Source organism: Pantherophis guttatus, chromosome 4, assembly GCF_059756535.1.
Source record: "Pantherophis guttatus breed Tessera chromosome 4, ASM5975653v1, whole genome shotgun sequence".
In the NCBI taxonomy this organism is placed as follows: domain Eukaryota; kingdom Metazoa; phylum Chordata; class Lepidosauria; order Squamata; family Colubridae; genus Pantherophis; species Pantherophis guttatus.
Window position 1 is genome coordinate 88,034,391 of NC_142066.1, and position 17,837 is coordinate 88,052,227.

The 17,837-nt window shown below is 38.7% G+C and overlaps 1 protein-coding gene across 5 annotated transcripts in view; it reads right to left on the reverse strand.

The window, feature by feature from the left end:
• The window catches only part of ITGA9 (integrin subunit alpha 9), a 588,487-nt gene that overhangs the window by 236,122 nt on the left and 334,528 nt on the right, over positions 1-17,837 (reverse strand). For 4 of the 5 annotated variants that reach the window (XM_034425607.3, XM_034423994.3, XM_034424808.3 and 1 more), the window contains exon 18: positions 4,179-4,329. In XM_034425607.3, the coding sequence (XP_034281498.1) occupies positions 4,179-4,329 (151 nt within the window). Of the gene's footprint in view, positions 1-4,178; positions 4,330-14,948; positions 16,358-17,837 lie in introns of those variants that run through there. The other variant, XM_060686085.2, reaches the window with a different exon arrangement.

Sequence of the window (17,837 nt, forward strand, 5' to 3'; positions counted from 1 at the left end):
TTGGCTATCACAGCTTCAAGTCTGCCATTTAAAGCAGACGCGCCGCGTTAGTTTGACAGCGGTAGTCGGTCCAGCAGAGAGTGCTTGCTCCTCACCGCTCTGCCTGCTGACACCCCGCTATCGTCCGCGGAGCTCTCCAAGCTCCCACGCCTCGAAGGGACCCCAAAACGCAACAAAAAAGTGGCACTGCAAGCAGCGATCGCTGTCACAGCGCCATTTCGCTGGGATTCACCAACCGGAAGTCATCATGGCACTCGTTTTCACGGTGACCTTCCTTCCCACAATGGAAGCAGGTGGTTGAGCGTGACGGGGCAGAGTGAGGTTTGGTTTCCCTCCTTTTCCCTTCTGGCGGAGATCTCTTCCAGGAGCGGCAGTGGTTCCAAAAGGAGCTTTTATTTGAAGATTTGTGATAACAAGAGATCTAGGCAAGAACTGAAGCTTCTCACTTAAAACCAGCTATTTAAAGCAATGCTAACCAAATCCCTCCCACACTACATCATTGTAGGGAAACAGAAACTTCATATAGAGATTAACACAGTAATGCAGGAAACAGAAACTTCATATACAGATCACTCCATTCCTCCCACATTCCTCCCACCAAAAGGCCAGGGTCCCTGTAGAAACACCTGAGACCTAACAGTGGCAGTGTAATTCAATGCCAGTCCAATAATTACTGATTCAGAGCACAATTTTTCCTTTCAATCATAATAATAGATACTTGGTGTCCCTACACCTATTATACTTTTGCTGAAATTTACATAAGATATTTGAAACAAAGAACCAGTTACCAGCTCCGTATATTGTAACTGTAATACTGTAGGTAGTTGAAATCCCATTATATTAAATCTACTAAAAAGCAGATAGGAGTCATATTTGGGGGGGACAGGACAAGCCAAAGAAAAAGGCAGGACATGGTATATTCCAGGTTTTTTCTAAAGGGGGCTATATAGCAGACTTGAGATAGAATTTGGAGAGTAAGTTCTAGCATTCTCCAGACACATGTTTCTGCAGCCATGTGAAATATATATGATGAGTCAATGCAGATAGAACACAAGGTCATGCATGGTAACCATACATATTGTGTTTACCATGTGAAAAACTTTCAACAGCTGATACTGAGCCACCTAATCTTCTGTAAAAAAGAAAAAAGCTTTCCCTTTAGATAGATAGAGGTTTGAGACTTTGTTAGCCACTGAGCTTTTCTTCTTACTTTATTACTATTTATTTATTATTACTATAATATGATATAGTAATATATATTTAGGAATGGTCATGTCTTATGAAGCAGGGTTATATGGAAGCCAAGAAGTTACAAAATAAAATCTGCATTCCCAAAATTAAATTACTATATTTAACACATTTAACAGATGAACAGAGTTGGAAGGGATCTTATAGGTCATCTAGTCCAACCCCTCCGCCCCACCCAAGCAGGAGATCCTACACCATTTCTGACAGATGGCAATCCAGTCTCTTCTTCAAAGGCTCCACTGATAAAGTTCACACAACTTCTGAAGGCAACCTGTTCCATTGGTTGATTGTTCTCACTGTCAGAAAATTTCTCCTTATTTCTAGGTTGAATCTCTCCTTGTTCAGTTTACATCCATTTTTCTTTGTCTGGTGTTCAGGTTGAGCCCTCTTTTCTGTGATGGAGCTTTTCTTCTTACTTTAGTTATTCAGCTAATCTTCCATGGGATTTGAGAAGTAGGGAAGGTTAATTAGAGATAATATGATGTCAAGGAAATGCCTTTCTTATTCCCAGCCACTGAGTGTCAAGAGGGCCTGAGTAGTCCAGAATGATATGGAGTGGCTGGTTTGTTTTTGTTGCCAAGGAAATGGAGTGTTACTGTGGTTATGGTGTTTTTTTAATTGGTGTTTTTTTCCTTGTAAGACACCCAGAGTTACTGATCAGATTGAGTTGGGTGGCTATTTAAATGTCATTAAATTACTAATTGAAAGGAAACCACATAAATCTCATCAAGACGAAAAATAGTTAACTTAACATGGCGGGTGCAACTTTTTCTTTTAACAAGAAAATTGAATTATTTCAATCCCAAGGAACAAAAAATAATGACCAATTAGACCTTGAAAGAATGCAGTAAGGGGAACTTCTAATATCTATCTAGCTTAATATATATACTATGCATACATAATACGATATAGTAATATATATTTAGGAATGGTCATGTTTTATGAAGCAGGGTTATATGGAAGCCAAGAAGTTACAAAATAAAATCTGCATTCCCTAAATTAAATTACTATATTTAACAGTTTTAACAGATGAACAGAGTTGGAAGGGATCTTATAGGTCATCTAGTCCAACCCCCCGCCCTGCCCAAGCAGGAGATCCTACACCATTTCTGACAGATGGCAGTCCAGTCTCTTCTTCAAAGGCTCCACTGATAACGTTCACACAACTTCTGAAGGCAACCTGTTCCATTGGTTGATTGTTCTCACTGTCAGAAAATTTCTCCTTATTTCTAGGTTGAATCTCTCCTTGTTCAGTTTACATCCATTTTTCTTTGTCTGGTGTTCAGGTTGAGCCACTCTTTTCTGTGACAGCCCCTCAAATATTGGAAGACTGCTATCATGTCTCCACTGGTTCTTCTCTTCAACAGACTAGCCATGCCCAGTTCCTGTAACCGTTCTTCATATGTTTTAGCCCACAGTTCCCTAATCATCTTTGTTGCTCTTCTCTGCAGTCTTTCTAGAGTCTCAACATCTTTTTTATAGTGTGGTGACCAAAACTGGATGCAGTATTCTAGGTGTGGTCTTACTAAGGCTTTATAGAATGGTATTAGTACCTCACTTGATTTTGATTGAATCCCTCTGTTAATGCAATTTAGGATTGCATTGGCTTTTTTGGCTGCCATCATACACTGTTGTCCACTAAGACTCCAAGATCCTTCTCACAGTTACTGCTATTAAGCCTGGTATCACCCAGTCTATAAGTGTACTTTTGGTTTTTCTTGTCTAAGTGCAAGACTTTACTTTTCTCTACATCGAATTTCATTTTTGTTAGATAGGGTTAGATTTAATTATTATATTTACTATATTGGAAAAAAATGTAAGCAGAAAATCTAACACCTTTGATGAACTCGTTATGAGCAACCCGGAGCTGCTTCACATGAGAGGACATACTAATCTTTTAAATAAATAAATGTCAAAGAAATGTGTAGTAAAGATTTTTCTGTATTTGAAAATGAAGTAAGCATTCTTGGAACTACTGTTTCTATTGACAATTATTTATTGAGCGAGATTTATCCAGACCATCAAAATATAAGGAAGAATTAGAATACAAGAAGGAAAGAAGAAAGAAACAGTTGTTTGTGGTGTGACAAATGACAAAATAAATGTTAGACCATAAAGATAGAAGCTCCAATCTTTTCGTATGAACCCTGTCACATTATAAAGGATGGAACTTCTGTTAAGATGCTTGATTTATGAAAGAAGGAAAGAAGAAAGTTCTTCTAAGAGAAGCTTTCTTTTAGCTAGCTGAATAATTAAATACTGAATAAAGGGAGTCAGTTTGGTCAAGTGGTTAAAGCAACAGTCTAGAAAGTGGGAGACTGAATTCTAGTCCCATCTTAGTCATGAAAGCCAGCTGGGTGACCTTGAGCCAGTCATTCCCCCTCAGCCCAACCCATTTCACAGGATTGTTGTTGGCAAAATAGGAGAAGGAAAGTATGTTGATATGTTCACCACCTTGAGTTATTTGTAAAAATAATAAAGGTGGGATACAAGAAATGCACTGTTATGCTGATCAGTGCTATAATTTTATGTGACTTTATTTTAAATTAGGAATTCTGCATAACTAAGATACTAAGTGGGAAGACTTTTTTGGGGTTACTGCCTACGTATGACCAATTTCAAACATTATTAACATTAAAGTATTTCTACAAACAACCAGACAATTTGGTTATACTTCGTTTTTTACTTTCATAACAAAATACTTCAGACAAGATGCTTCAGAAATGAAAGATTTCTTTTTAGCCTCCTTTCTGTTTAGAAGAGTTCATTTAAATTTAAGGGAAAAATCAATCAAAATAAATAGAAGATCTAGGCTCTCTTGCCTATCCCTTATTTCTACAATATAAATGGTGAATACTAATTTCAATTAGTTCATTTTAGCAACAATAAAAATGATCAACTTGCCTGTCTGACATACTGATTGTGCCTACCTTTTGCCACATTTTGATAAAGAAAAGCTCTCTGGAAAAGTTGAAAGCGATGTTTGTGTCATAAGCATCATCCCCAATGTTAGAAATGGTGATGTTCAGCGAGATGTTCTTCACAGCTCCCAAAGCCAGATAAGGAGCCCTGTCATCAACACTGCAGAAAAAGAGCAGCAAATTAACTCCTGGCTATTCATTCTCTTTTTAAAAAAAATTACAGTGGAAAAAGGCTATAAGAAATAAGAGCCAAAAACCTTTTCTGTTACCAGATGACAAATGGAAACAAAAGAAGGATATGCTGGCTCTCCTCCTAGACTATCACTGTGGACTAAGCCAAATGTATTATTTCAGGACACTTTGCAGATCAGAAATTTTATTTTATTGACTTTCAGTTCTTTGCTGATGTGATTCTTCACCAAAATGAATGAGGTTAGAATGGAATAATACCACAGTGATTTGCTTTGTTTTGTTTTAAGAAAGTAAGTACATGCTACAAGAAAATCCCTGGAGGTATTCTACTTTTAAAAAATATTACACTTGTATTGACAGCAGCCTTTTAGATTAGATCAGTCATAAGGATATAATAAATATATGTAAGTTCAGAAACTGGTCATGAAAGTTGCAAATCATTTTCATATGAAATGCAAACGATGAATGTGATCACTGATATCTTCATTACAAGGCTGAGAGATGTGTTTACATTTTATATTTATGGAAATACAATGAATAAACAACCATAATGTTACCAAGGTACCTGAGTTTTTCCTGCAACCAGAAAGAAGTCTAATCTTCCTGGTAGCCTGTCACACAGGTAATTGTTCCATATCCTAGATTTGTTCTACCTAGTGGTAGGGCTCAAACTCTGTCACAAATGTCAGAAATCTAATTATTTAAAAATTCTGAATTAGAGTCTATTGTTTTCTAAGAATGTAGAATGTCATCAAAATAATGCAGTTTACAAAATATTTGGAATAAAAGGGGGAAAGAACAAAGATTGTCCATCCTATGGCCTCTTCACTTCAATGTGTTCTCTAAATACCTTTGATGTGATTCTTAAATATATTTATTTATGTGATTGAAAAATTTGTAAGCTTGCATTCTTCAGAACAGCCTATAATAAAAGATAGGTCTGCCCTTCAATTCAGCCATAGATAGATGATTTGGAATGTCAAACAAGATTAGAAAATGATAAACAAGAATGTAGTAATATATTGATACAGGTTTAATATAATTGTATTAATGTGAATAAAACCAGATTGCCTAGGGTTGCCAACCCTGCTGGAACAATTAAATAGGCAACCACTGCCAGTATTATAATCTAAGAAAAGCAATCCTCTAAAATATTCTGCATTATTTTATGGTCAGATATTTTTAAAGCAGCAAATTGAAAGTGAGATGGCATTTATTTATTGTTGGCTTGCTTACACTATATTAATTCCACCACATTCCTTAAGGACCCATGGCAGTTTATCATATAGTACAAAACCATGGCAGTTTACAAAAACATTTCAAGGAATAATGCAACAAAAGGTAAAATATTAAAACTTACTAAAACTCTAATTGTCCTCATCATACAATTATTCTCTCTGGGACTATGACATTAAAAGCTGTATAAATCAGCTATTTTTCACAGCTTTCCTAAATACTTGGAGGAAGATCCCCAAAGTGAATCTATCCCAAAGGGTTGGAGTCATAAGATGGGTTTCTATTTTTCTAATGAAATTCAAATTGGAGAGAAACCTACATGGGACTATGGACTGAATAGCTACTGTAGGTTCTATTTGGAGCTGACAGGCCAGGTAAAACAATACTTCATACATTCATCACCTCTTGGCTAGCTTACTGCAATGCGCTCTACATGGAGCTGCTTACCATGGTCATTCAGAAACTATAGATACAGTTTCTTAGCTGCAATTCACACTTAACAATGTTATGCTTTCTACTCTGCGTACTAGTAGACTTTAAAGAACCATTCAAAGCACTGGCTTTGATTTATAAAGCTGTTTAAAGTGACTAAAATATTGATGTAGTTTTGCTTCAGCTCCTCAGTATCTTGAGAAGAACCAATTAAAATGATTTAAATCTTTAATGCAGTTTGATTAATGAATTCAGACAAAAATTCAACTTTTTTCAAACATTTAAATAATATGTTAACACTGAAAGGATGCATTTATTTTTCACCAAGATAATAATGCATATGCACTGTAGGTCAGTATCTTCAGCTACTATATGATGATAATCATCATCATCATAATACCCCAGTGAGGCATTACCTTGATGTGAAATCTTGGGCTGACAAACTGCTGTCAAGGGATCTTTAGACCAGATCTGTCCTGTAGGGGTGGGGAAGAAGGAGAGGCACCTCGGATGACCAAGAGGAACAGGCAAGTTCCTTGGAGGTCAGAGGAAACTCTTTGACTCGGCAGCAGGGGCAGGGGCCATTGCAGCCATCATAAAGCTGGGGCAACCGGACCAAATTTTGAGCAGGAGCAGTGATTTGAATGGAGTACTGATGTCGAGTGAGTGATTGCCAGCCCATAGGCAAAAAAGAAATTACTTTTAAAACTGTTAAAAGGTACCCAGAAGAATAACAGCAGCTAATGGGCATGAGGGAAATGAAGGAAGAAGTATAAAGTGGAAGTTTAAAGTTGCAAAGCCCGAAATGAAACTTGTTTTTTTGGACTAAAATGCATAGAGATAATTAAAAAATTAGAAGGAAAAAAAACCCCATAATAGGTGTGAAAAGGATTGGAAAGAATTTAAAAAGATTTTTGTTGGCTGCTGAAGAAAGGACAAAGGGAAAAAATGAAAGCCCTGTAATAGAAGATTTTTCAAAAAAACAAAACAAAACTGGATTCAGAATTTGGATTTGGATCTTAAATTGACTTGGGGAAATATAAAATTAAGAAGAAAGAGATAAAAATTGGTAAAGATTGGTAACATGGATTTTAAACAAAATGGATACTTTCTTAGGCTGTTGATTGGAATTGTGGATTGGAGAGAGTCGTCTACAGGTGAAAAAAGAACATTACAACATTACAACATTGAACTTTTATTTTTTGGGGAAAAACCTTTTAAAGTGATAAGAGCAGTGGGAACTTTTAAGGAGGATTTGTTTGTCTGCAAGCTGTTCAACTTTGACAATCAAAGAAGGCCCGGCATAAAGAAAGGCGTGGACAGTTATGTGAAAAGTTGCACCATCTGTGCCACAATGAACAAATGACCAGGAACCACCACCACCCCCAGACTGCTGCAACCAGTAGCAGAGCCAACAAGGACATGGATGGAAATTGAAATGGACTTTACAGTGGAGTTGCTGAAAAGCGGGGGGGAGGGGGGAGAGGAAATGGTGATCTGGACTGTAATAGACTTATTCTTCAAACAGGCGCATTTCATACCCTGCAGCGGATTACCCTCAGCCCACCAGTTGGCCAAACTGTTCCTGAAGCACATTAACCACCTGCATAGAGTACCACAAAGAATTATCTCAGACAGAGGGGTCCAGTTCATGGCTAAGTTCTGGAGGGAATTCCTGCAGTCCATTGGGTCATCCCAGGGCCTTAGCTTGGCCTTTCATCTGAGCACCAATGAGGGTGCAGAGAGACGGAACCCCATGGTAGAGCAGTACCTGAGGTGGTACGTGAACTATCAGCAGTCCAATTGGGCAGACCTCCTGCCTTTCGCTGTGGTCACATACAATAATGCTGTTCACAATAGTATGGGACTAACCCCATTCAAAGTAGTGAGTGGCATGGACTTTGTTCCAATGCCTGAGTATCCAAGGGATCCTCCCTCCTCAGTTAGCTTGACCAATTGGATGTGAACACTGAAAGCAACTTGGGAGTGCTAGCTAAAGTGGCGCAAACCACCAGAAGCAAGCAGACAAACACCAAGCTCCAAAACAGCCATTCCAGTTGGGGGAGAAGATCTACCCCTCCACAAAATACTTGAGTTTAAAACTCCCTAGCAAGAAACTGGGGCCAAAGTTTATGGGACCCATAGTGAAGAGCATCAACCCAGTCACAGTGCAATTGAAATTGGCCTGATTGCTAGTGAAGATACACCCGGTATTCCATAGTAGCCTCTTAAAACCTGTGGTCAGATCGACCCTGAGGCCACTACCCCATGAGCCCCCAGACCCCATAGTCATAAGGGGCCAAACCCATTATGAGATGCAGTGAATCCTTGATTTGAGGTGGCACAGGAGAAAACTCCAATACTTAATCAAGTGGAAGGGCTACCCTTTATCAGAGGCATCTTGGGTAAAGAGGAGGAACATCCAGGCTGATCACCTTATAGCAAAATTCCACGCAGAAAACCCAAACAAGCCCGCGGGGGGGGGTGTGTGCGGCCATAAATTCTATACTGTACTCAAATTGTTTTTGCTTTGCACAGGTCATCTTCAGGAAGAGAGGGGAGCCGAATGTCAACTCGTAAAGCATTCCTGGCCTGCTCTTGAGTTGCCATAGGCAGGAAGGGGTGAAACACATTCCACCCATACCTTTCTCAAGGCTGCGGCCTAGGTTACCAGAGCCAGTGGGAGAGACGTGTTCTCTACAGCCCGCGAAAGTGCTCCGTTGGAGAATGTGATTTATGACACACCCTGGGAGGAGGGGGGGGAAACAGGGTCATAGTTGGGATGTAAATTACATGGGGCAGAGCTGACTTCCCTTGGCTGTTTGCCGACATGTTACTCCTAATAAATAACTAGATTTCTTGAACTGGAATTCAAGGCTCATGAATTAATTAGGGCATCCGTCAGAACCCTGACAATCAAAGAACAAACTGGAGACACGGGAAGACAAAGGACTACATGGCCAGTACATTAAGAAAAAATAGCAGGGAAAATAGATAATAACAAGACCTGGCAATGGCTAAGGGCAGGAAAGTTAAAGAAAGAGACCGAGGGATTAATTCTGACTGCACAAGACCAAGCCTTAAGGACAAATGTCTACAAAGCCAGAATTGAGAAGAAAGCATCAGACAGTAAGTGCTGCTTATTCAAAGAAGCTGAAGAAAAAGTGGACCACCTGGTAAGCTGCTGAAAAAAGATCTCACAGACTGACTACAAGCAGCGGCATGGAAAAGTAGCAACAATGCTGCATTGGAAGATGTGCAAGAAATATCATTTGCCTGCAAGCAAGAACTGGTGGGACCATAAAATAGAAAAAGTCATAGAAAATGAAGAAGTTAAATAGTTCTGTGACTTCAGAATCCAGACAGACAGGCACGTGTCACATAACACCCCCGACTTAACAGTTGTTGATAAGAAAGACACAAAATTCTGGATAGTGGATGTGGCAGTGCCTGTAGATAGCACTATAGAAGAGAAAGAACTGGAGAAGATAACAAAATACAAAGACCTACAAATAGAATTAGAACAACTATGGTAAAGGCAAGCAAAGGTAGTACCAATAGTAATAGGCGCCTTGGGTGTAATCCCAAAACTGGAACACCACTTGAACACCATAGGCATTGACCAATTTGCCATCAGTCAATTGCAGAAGACGGCTTTACTTGGAACAGCCTCCATCCTGCAACGATATCTGTAATACCTGCAAGCATCCAGATTTGCCTATCCCAGGTCCTTGGTAAGGACTCGATAGGAAGATAAAAATGCTAAACCCAATCTGAACATTTGGCAGACTGTGTGAAGAATAATAATAATAATAATAATAATAATAATAATAATAATAATAATAATAGTAGTAGTAGTAGTAGTAGTAGTAGTAGTACTAGTAGTAGTAGTAGTAGTAATTTCCTTCCCCCCCCCCCCGGATACCTGATCCTGTCTTCCTGACACCAAAGGGCAGTTGGGCTGCCATGGCTGAGCCTGGACGGCTATCCGGTGCGGTCCCTATGGTTATGGGATTACCACCTTTGGATCAGTAGTGGCTTAGCCACAGTGAACCAACCCATGCACCTACCATCACTAATGATGAGAAGAAAATAACAAAATTCCTGGAAAGTGATGTAATTGAACAACGATTAATGGATCAAAGACATTTCATCATCCGTAATAAAGTTTTTACAGATGTGGAATGCAACATCTAGAAACATTGTCTAAAAAGAAAACAATGTAATGATGAACAGGCTAAAGAAATTATCCCAACACCTGAACAAACTGACTAGCCAGCGGAAGAAACCAACATACAGGATAAAGATCCTCCTGTGCAACAACTCAAAAGTGTAGAGCTAAGTGATATAGCAAAAATGCTGAAAAAAAAGATTCAAAACCACATCAAAGAAAATACAGAAAGAAAAAGACTGCCTGCTATTCGCGAAGTGCCTAGCAAACGAGTGAAAGATCTACTAAATGTCGTGAACATCATTTTAACTTCCATCCCATCCAGCACATTACATGAAACAAATCAACTAATGTATAGCACAGCCACCATTATAACTGCAGAATTGGGTTATAAAATGCCAAAAAAGAAACCTGCTGAAACACCAAAGTGGAAAAATCAACTTGAAAATAAAATTTAAAAACTACGAGATGTCAGCAATTTGAAATACTTTTTTTTATTGAAAAATTTTATAAAAGATACAAACATTTTCTCCCCCCTTCCCACCCCTCCACCCACCCCACTTTCCCACCTACCCACCCTTTCCACCTTCCCCCACACCCCCCTCCCTAGACTTCCCAGAACAAGCACAGGGTATAGCATTCACAAACATAAAACTAACATATGCTAACAATTTGTTGGCTTCAAATTCTCCCTAGGTCTTTAACTCCTTATAACTCAAAGCACTATAAACATAAACTAAAGATTAAAAATGTTTCATTGATAAGCTATATGAAACTTCTTAGTCTGATACTTGTTTTGAATGAAGATGGAGAATCCATCTTCTCCATTCCGATATATATCTTTCATTGAGTGATCTTTAAGATATGATGAAATTTTCGCCATCTCTGCCAAATGTGTGACTTTTAATGTCCATTCCTCAATAGTAGGTGGATCTTCTTTCTTCCAATACTGTGCCACCAGTAGCCTGGCTGCTGTTATTAAATTTAAGACCAACTTAGTCTCTGTCACAGTACAATCCGTAACTATTCCCAACAAAAAAAACTGTGGTGTAAATTTGATCTTTTTCTTTAAAATATTTTGAATGATCCACCATATTTTTATCCAAAAAGCCTTAATTTTTTTACATGTCCACCATATATGAAAATACGTAGCATCTTCACACTCACATCGCCAGCATTTAGGTTGTAAATCTGGATACATACAGGCTAGTTTTTTTTGGATCTAAATGCCATCTATAAAACATTTTATAAAAGTTCTCTCTTAAATTTTGGGCTTGTGTAAATCTTACATTTCTAACTCATATCTTTTCCCATGTTTCCATCATTATTAGTTCTCCTATATTTTGTGCCCATTTTATCATACAATCCTTGACTAGCTCTGTTTCTGAATCTATTTCCACTAATACATTAGTGGAATTATATGCATTTGACTTTTGTCTCTTATTTGTTTTATCAAGTTCTCATCCTGTTGCAAAATACCAGTTTTCTGATCTTCTCCCCATCTGGCCTGCAGCTGTCCATACTGAAACCAAGTTCTAATTATTCCTTCTTCTCTTAATTGTTCCATAGATTTTAATTGTAATCTAACCAGTGGTGGGATTCAATTTTTTTAACAACAGGTTCTGTGGGCGTGGCTTAGTTGGGGGTGTGGCTTGGCAATCATGTGACTGGGTGGGTGTGGCTAGCTGGTCACGTGACTGTGTAGGCATGGCTAGCTGATCATGTGACTGTGTAAGTGTGGCTAGCTGGTCATGTGACCGGGTGGGCGTGGGTATGTCCATAGGGACTACTCAGAGGGCTGAAAAAAAGTCATTTCTGATTGGGCCTCGCACTTTTGACCGGTCCTCACACTTATGACCATCCTCACATTTATGCCCGTGCAGCTTTCTTAACAACCATGTCACTCATTTCACAACTGCTTCTCTTCACCATGGTGACAAGATAGGGCAAAAACGTAAAATGTGAGGACAGTCGTAAGTTCGAGGACTGGTCAAAACTGCGAGGACCAGTCAAAAATAACTTTTTCAGCCCTCTGAGTAGTCCATATGCACAAAAGGACTACCCAGAGGGCTGAAAAAAGTGATTTCTGACAGGTCCTCCACTTTTGACCGGTCTTCGCACTTATGACTGGTCATCATTTATGCCCATTGTAGCATTCTTAACAACCATGTCACTCATTTCACAACTGCTTCTCTTCACCATGGTGACAAGATAGGGCAAAAATGTAAAATGTGAGGACAGTCGTAAGTTCGAGGACTGGTCAAAAGTGCGAGGACCAGTCAGAAATAACTTTTTCAGCCCTCTGAGTAGTCCATATGCATAAAAGGATACAGCAATAGAGGGGGGGGTGAAGGAAGGGAAGGGAAATTAGAGTAGGAGGGAGGGTAAGAGAGGGAGGAAGAGAGGAGGAGAAGGAGAAAGGAAGAGGAAGTAGGGAGGAGAAGAAGAGGGGGAGGAAGAGAAAGTAAGAAGGAAAGAAAAAAGAGAGGTGGTAGGTTTGAGGAGAAAGATTGCTGTACAATAAAAAAGATGAAAGGGAAGAAAGCCAACCCCAAACAAATATAAAGCTATTAAGATAAAAGAATGAATTGTTAAACTTTAAAGAATAAAAGAGAACAAATATGAATAAATAACAATAATTAGAAACACACATACAAACATACAATGTATTTTCTTTGAACAGAGTATTTGGCTGGTTGACAAATTTAAACAGTGTTTAGTCATTTCAATTAAATTTACAATTTCTATATTTCCTTTTTGCCATATTTATTCCTCATCTATTTTTGTAAAAAACCAATATTACCCTTCATCCTCATCTCTAATCTTAATCAAATTCAATTTTTCCCTTCTATTCTATATTATACCCCTTCCCATTGCCGCCCTGAGTCTTCGGAGAAGGGCGGCATATAAATCAAATTAAAAAAAAAAAAAAAAAAATTGTCATATATTTTTATATCCATCCTCACATTGGTTAATTATGTAATATTAGTTGTTTAATATAAATTCAACATTTTAATATAAATCAATTAGTTATATAACTACCTTTTTTGTATATTAATCAATATGAACATGAATATTCCAATTATTTCCATGCAATCCAATTTCTTACAAATCAATTAATTATATTTACCAATAATAATAAACCAAATAATTTCCCCCATATATTCCTCCAAACCACAACTTAACCATTTCTGCTTTCAGAAATATACAATTAATAGTATCTCAATTATTACAATTCCCTAGTTAAATAGAGCTTTTTTTCTTTTGTGTTTTAAAATCTTGAACTCTCCTCTTTTTCCCTAAATTTCCCATTGTTTGCACCTACCTTTTTTGGTGAGGAAAAAGAAAAGAAATCTGCCTGCCTAATTATCCAATGTTGCAGCAACAACAAAGCAGTTTTAATTTCGTTTTTCAGGATAGCTAGGGGAAAAAAAAATTGCTCCAGCAAGCAGCAGCGCCCTGAGCAAAACAGCTGAGACAAATCAGCTGAGATTGGGGAGCCGATCTAAGCAAGGGCTAATTAGCCTATGCTGAAGCTCCGCGGGCCAATAAAATTACAAAAAAACACCGAACCATTTGTTAAATTGCTGGCTCACCCGCCCCTCGCCCACCACTATTTATTGGCAATAAATAGTGGTGCGGAGGGGCGGGGCAAGCCAGCAATTTAACAAAGGGTTCGGCTGCACCATTGGCTATAGGGCGGCCCTTTGAAGCCCCGCGGCAAGAATTTGAACAGTTTTTTTTCCTCTAGCCATCAGCTGGGACTCTGGAGGCAGCAATAGATTGGGAGTGGGCGGGGTAAGCGAATGGCCGGCGATCCAACAGAGCAGAGAGTGAGGGTGAGTGAAGGCATGGAAGCTGCTTTCTCTACCCTGCTCTCTTGCGTCCAGAGCCGGTGGGGAACCACGTGGCAGCCCACGTGGATCCCAGGCAGCGGAACTCAGGCTAGGGAAGGGGTGGGAAGGGGTGGGCAGCCAAGCTGTCTCAGGAATTCTGGAAGTTGAAGTCCACAGGTTGTAAAAGAGCCACAATTGCCTACCCCTGGCTACTGTAGGCTGGCGCCGTGCGAGTGGGAGGTGGGGCGGGGTGAGGGGCGGGCGAGCCAGCAATTTAACAAACAGTTCGGTGTGCTGCGGGGCCAATAAATTATAAAAAAACACTGAACCGTTTGTTAAATTACTGGCTCGCTCGCCCCATTTATTGGCAATAAATAGTAGTGCGGAGGGGCGGGACAATGGGCGGGGCGAGCCAGCAATTTAACAAAGGGTTCGGCCGAACCCCCTAGAACCCCCAGAATCCCACCAGTGAATCTAACTCCTTCTTTATAAAGGAGTTCCTTATATGTAATCTTATCTTGTTTTTGCTCCACATTTATATTCTCTATCGCGTGTCTGGGTACTGTCCATATTGGTAACTTATCGTTTAATTTGTATTGATACTTCTTCCAGACACGCAATAAAGCATTCCTGATATAGTTTCATATTTGTGGTCATAATATAAGCCCCTAAATATTTAACCTTCTTAACTATCTCAAATCCTGTTACCCTTTCTATCTCTTCTTTTTGGCTTCTAGTCATATTTTTAGCTATTATCTTTGTTTTAGCTGTATTTATTTTAAAACCAGATACTTGTCCATATGGGTTAATTATATCTATCAAGGCTGTAATCAATTGTGCTGGTTGGGCTAAGGTAACAACCAGGTCATCCGCAAATGCTCGTAACTTGTACTCATGCTGTTTGATTTTAATTCCCTTTATTGTATCTGTCTCACGTATTTTACTCAGTAAAATTTCCAGCGTCAAAATAAACAACAATGGAGACAAGGGACAACCTTGCCTTGTTCCTTTTTCTATATTAAAAATATCTGTTAAACCACCATTAATTATTATTTGCGCTGTTTGTTTCTGATATATTGCCTTGATAGATTGTATAAAATATTCTCCAAGTTGCATCCTTTCTGTTAATTTCAATAAATAGAAAATACCAATTCAATCTATCAAAAGCTTTCTCAGCATCCAAAAATACTAGCACTGCGGGGACCTGGTTGTTCCTCCCCAAATACTCTAGTAAGTTAACAATTTGCCTTACATTACTTTTCATTTGTCTACCATTTATAAAACCAGTTTGATCATGATGAATCATTTGCTGCATAACTGTCATTAATCTATTTGCTAATATTTTAGCAAAAATCTTATAATCTGTATTTAAAAGTGAAATCGGCCTGTAGTTTTTTGAATCTGTATGATCTTGACCCTCTTTTGGGATCAAAGAAATAAAAGCTGTCTTCCAAGTTGGAGGTACCTCTCCTCCCTGTTGTATATTGTTAAATAATTCCTTCAGTGGTTCCACCATTTCCTCCTGTAAACTTTTATAATAAACAGCTGTCAAACCATTCGTCCCAGGAGCTTTACCCACTTTCAACTGCTTAATTGCAAACAAAATTTCCTTGGAAGTTATCAATTGATTTAAACTATCCCTCTGCTCTTTTGAAGTTATATAAATATTCTCTTTCTGCAAATATCTATCTATATCTGTATCTTGAATTTTATCACCAGTATACAGCCTTGAGTAAAACTTTAAAAAAGATTTTTTAATCAATTCTTGCTCATAAACCTCTTTACCCTTGTATTTTATTTTCTCTATAGTCCTTGATTTCTGCTTTTTCCTTAATAAATATGCTAACCATCTGCCAGGTTTATTGGCATTACAAAAAGTATTATGTTTAGCATATTGTAAATTAGTTGCCACTTGGTCTGCTATTAACATGTTAAATTGACCTTTCAGTAAATTAATTGCCTCTTTAATTTTCTTATCTGTTGGATTAACTATCAAAGCTCGTTCTTGTTTTCTAATCTCTTCTTCTAATTCCTTTCCTTTTTCCCCCTGTTTTTTTCTATACTTATTATTCAAATATATCAAAATACCTTGCATATATGCTTTACTTGCATCCCACACCATTTCCATCGATGTACCCTTTTGCATATTCATAACAAAAAATTCTTTCATAAATTTTTTACACACTTTAACATTTTCTTCATATCTAAACAAATTATCGTTTAGCCTCCAGGACCTCCGAAGCCCCTTTCCATACTCCAGTTCCATCCAGGCTGGACTATGGTTTGTCAATGTTCTTGAACAAATCTTCGTATTCTTCACCCTAGAAAAGAGGTTGTTAGTAATTAGTATAAAATCAATCCTTGAAAAGGATTGATGTCTATCCGAAAAGAAAGTAAAATCTTTTTCTTCTGGGTTTCTTTCATGCCAAATATCCCTCAACTCCCAATCATCCATCATCTCCAAAAACGATTTCGGGAATCTTGCTTTTGCTGAAACATTTTGCTTATGTCCCTTCTTGTCCTTTTTAACATCCAAAACACCATTCCAATCACCCAGTAGGATACAAGTTTTTTATCTTCATTGTGTCAACTTAGAGTGTAGAAAATTATAAAAAATTTCCTGTTGTTGGTTCAGGGCATATACTCCAATTAAAAGTAATTTTTCTCCCTTTATTAAAAGTTCAATCACTAAGAATCTTCCTTGATCATCTGCTTCAATTAATTTAGCAATTAAGTCTCTTCAAATATATAACTATACCATTTTTCTTCTCTGGTGCTGCCGCTACATAATGTGTACCTAATCTTGTATTTATTAGATATTTTTGATCTTGTATCCTAATATGAGTCTCTTGTAAACAAATTACGTTGTTTTTAAATTGTTTAAGATAGTGAAATATTTTCCTCCTCTTCTATGCAGAATTCAAACTATTAACATTCCAAGTTAAAAATCTAGTTCCCATGTTTGGGCCTCTGAAGCATTTGGAGCATTTGCTGATGATCTTGCCTCATTTGACTTTTAGGTCTGGCTCCTCCCACTGCTTCTGTTTTTGTAGTTCCTTGAATTGCCATCTGGAGTTGTTGCTGTCTTAATTCTTCCTTGCATTTAGCTGTTGCTGCTCTGGTCTGTCTTTGATCCTTTGGTTCTTCTGGTATATCAATTAAATCCAAATCTTGAACAGCAATCTGGATTTGTAGCGAATCTTCTTGACTAGTCGAGGCTCTCTCCTGGACTATTGTCATCAGCTCTTCTCTCTCTCCTTCCATTACTTCCTTTTTTCTTTTAACTTCTGGTGATTTTGGTGGCCCAGCCTTTAACACATTGGCATAGAAATCTCTTGCTTTCCATACTGTATTAAGCAAGTGAAAGTAAGTTCACTTACGCACGGTCACTCAAGCACTCGTCACTTCTCGTCTGGACTATTGTAACGCTCTCTACATGGGGCTCCCCTTGGGGTACACCCGGAGGCTCCAACTGGTGCAGAATGCGGCTGCGCGGGGGATTATGGGAGCGACGGGGCGCTCCCATGTGACTCCTCTCCTGTGCGAGCTGCATTGGCTTCCGGTGGACTTCCGGGTGCGCTTCAAGGTGTTGGTGATCACCTTTAAAGCGCTCCATGGCTTAGGGCCAGGGTACTTACGGGACCGCCTTCTGCCACCAATAGCCTCCCACCGGCCGGTTCGCTCCCACAGAGAGGGCCTCCTCAGGGTGCCGTCGGCCAGACAATGCCGGCTGACGACCCCCAGGAGGAGAGCCTTCTCTGTGGTGGCACCTACCCTATGGAACAATCTACCCCCAGAGAT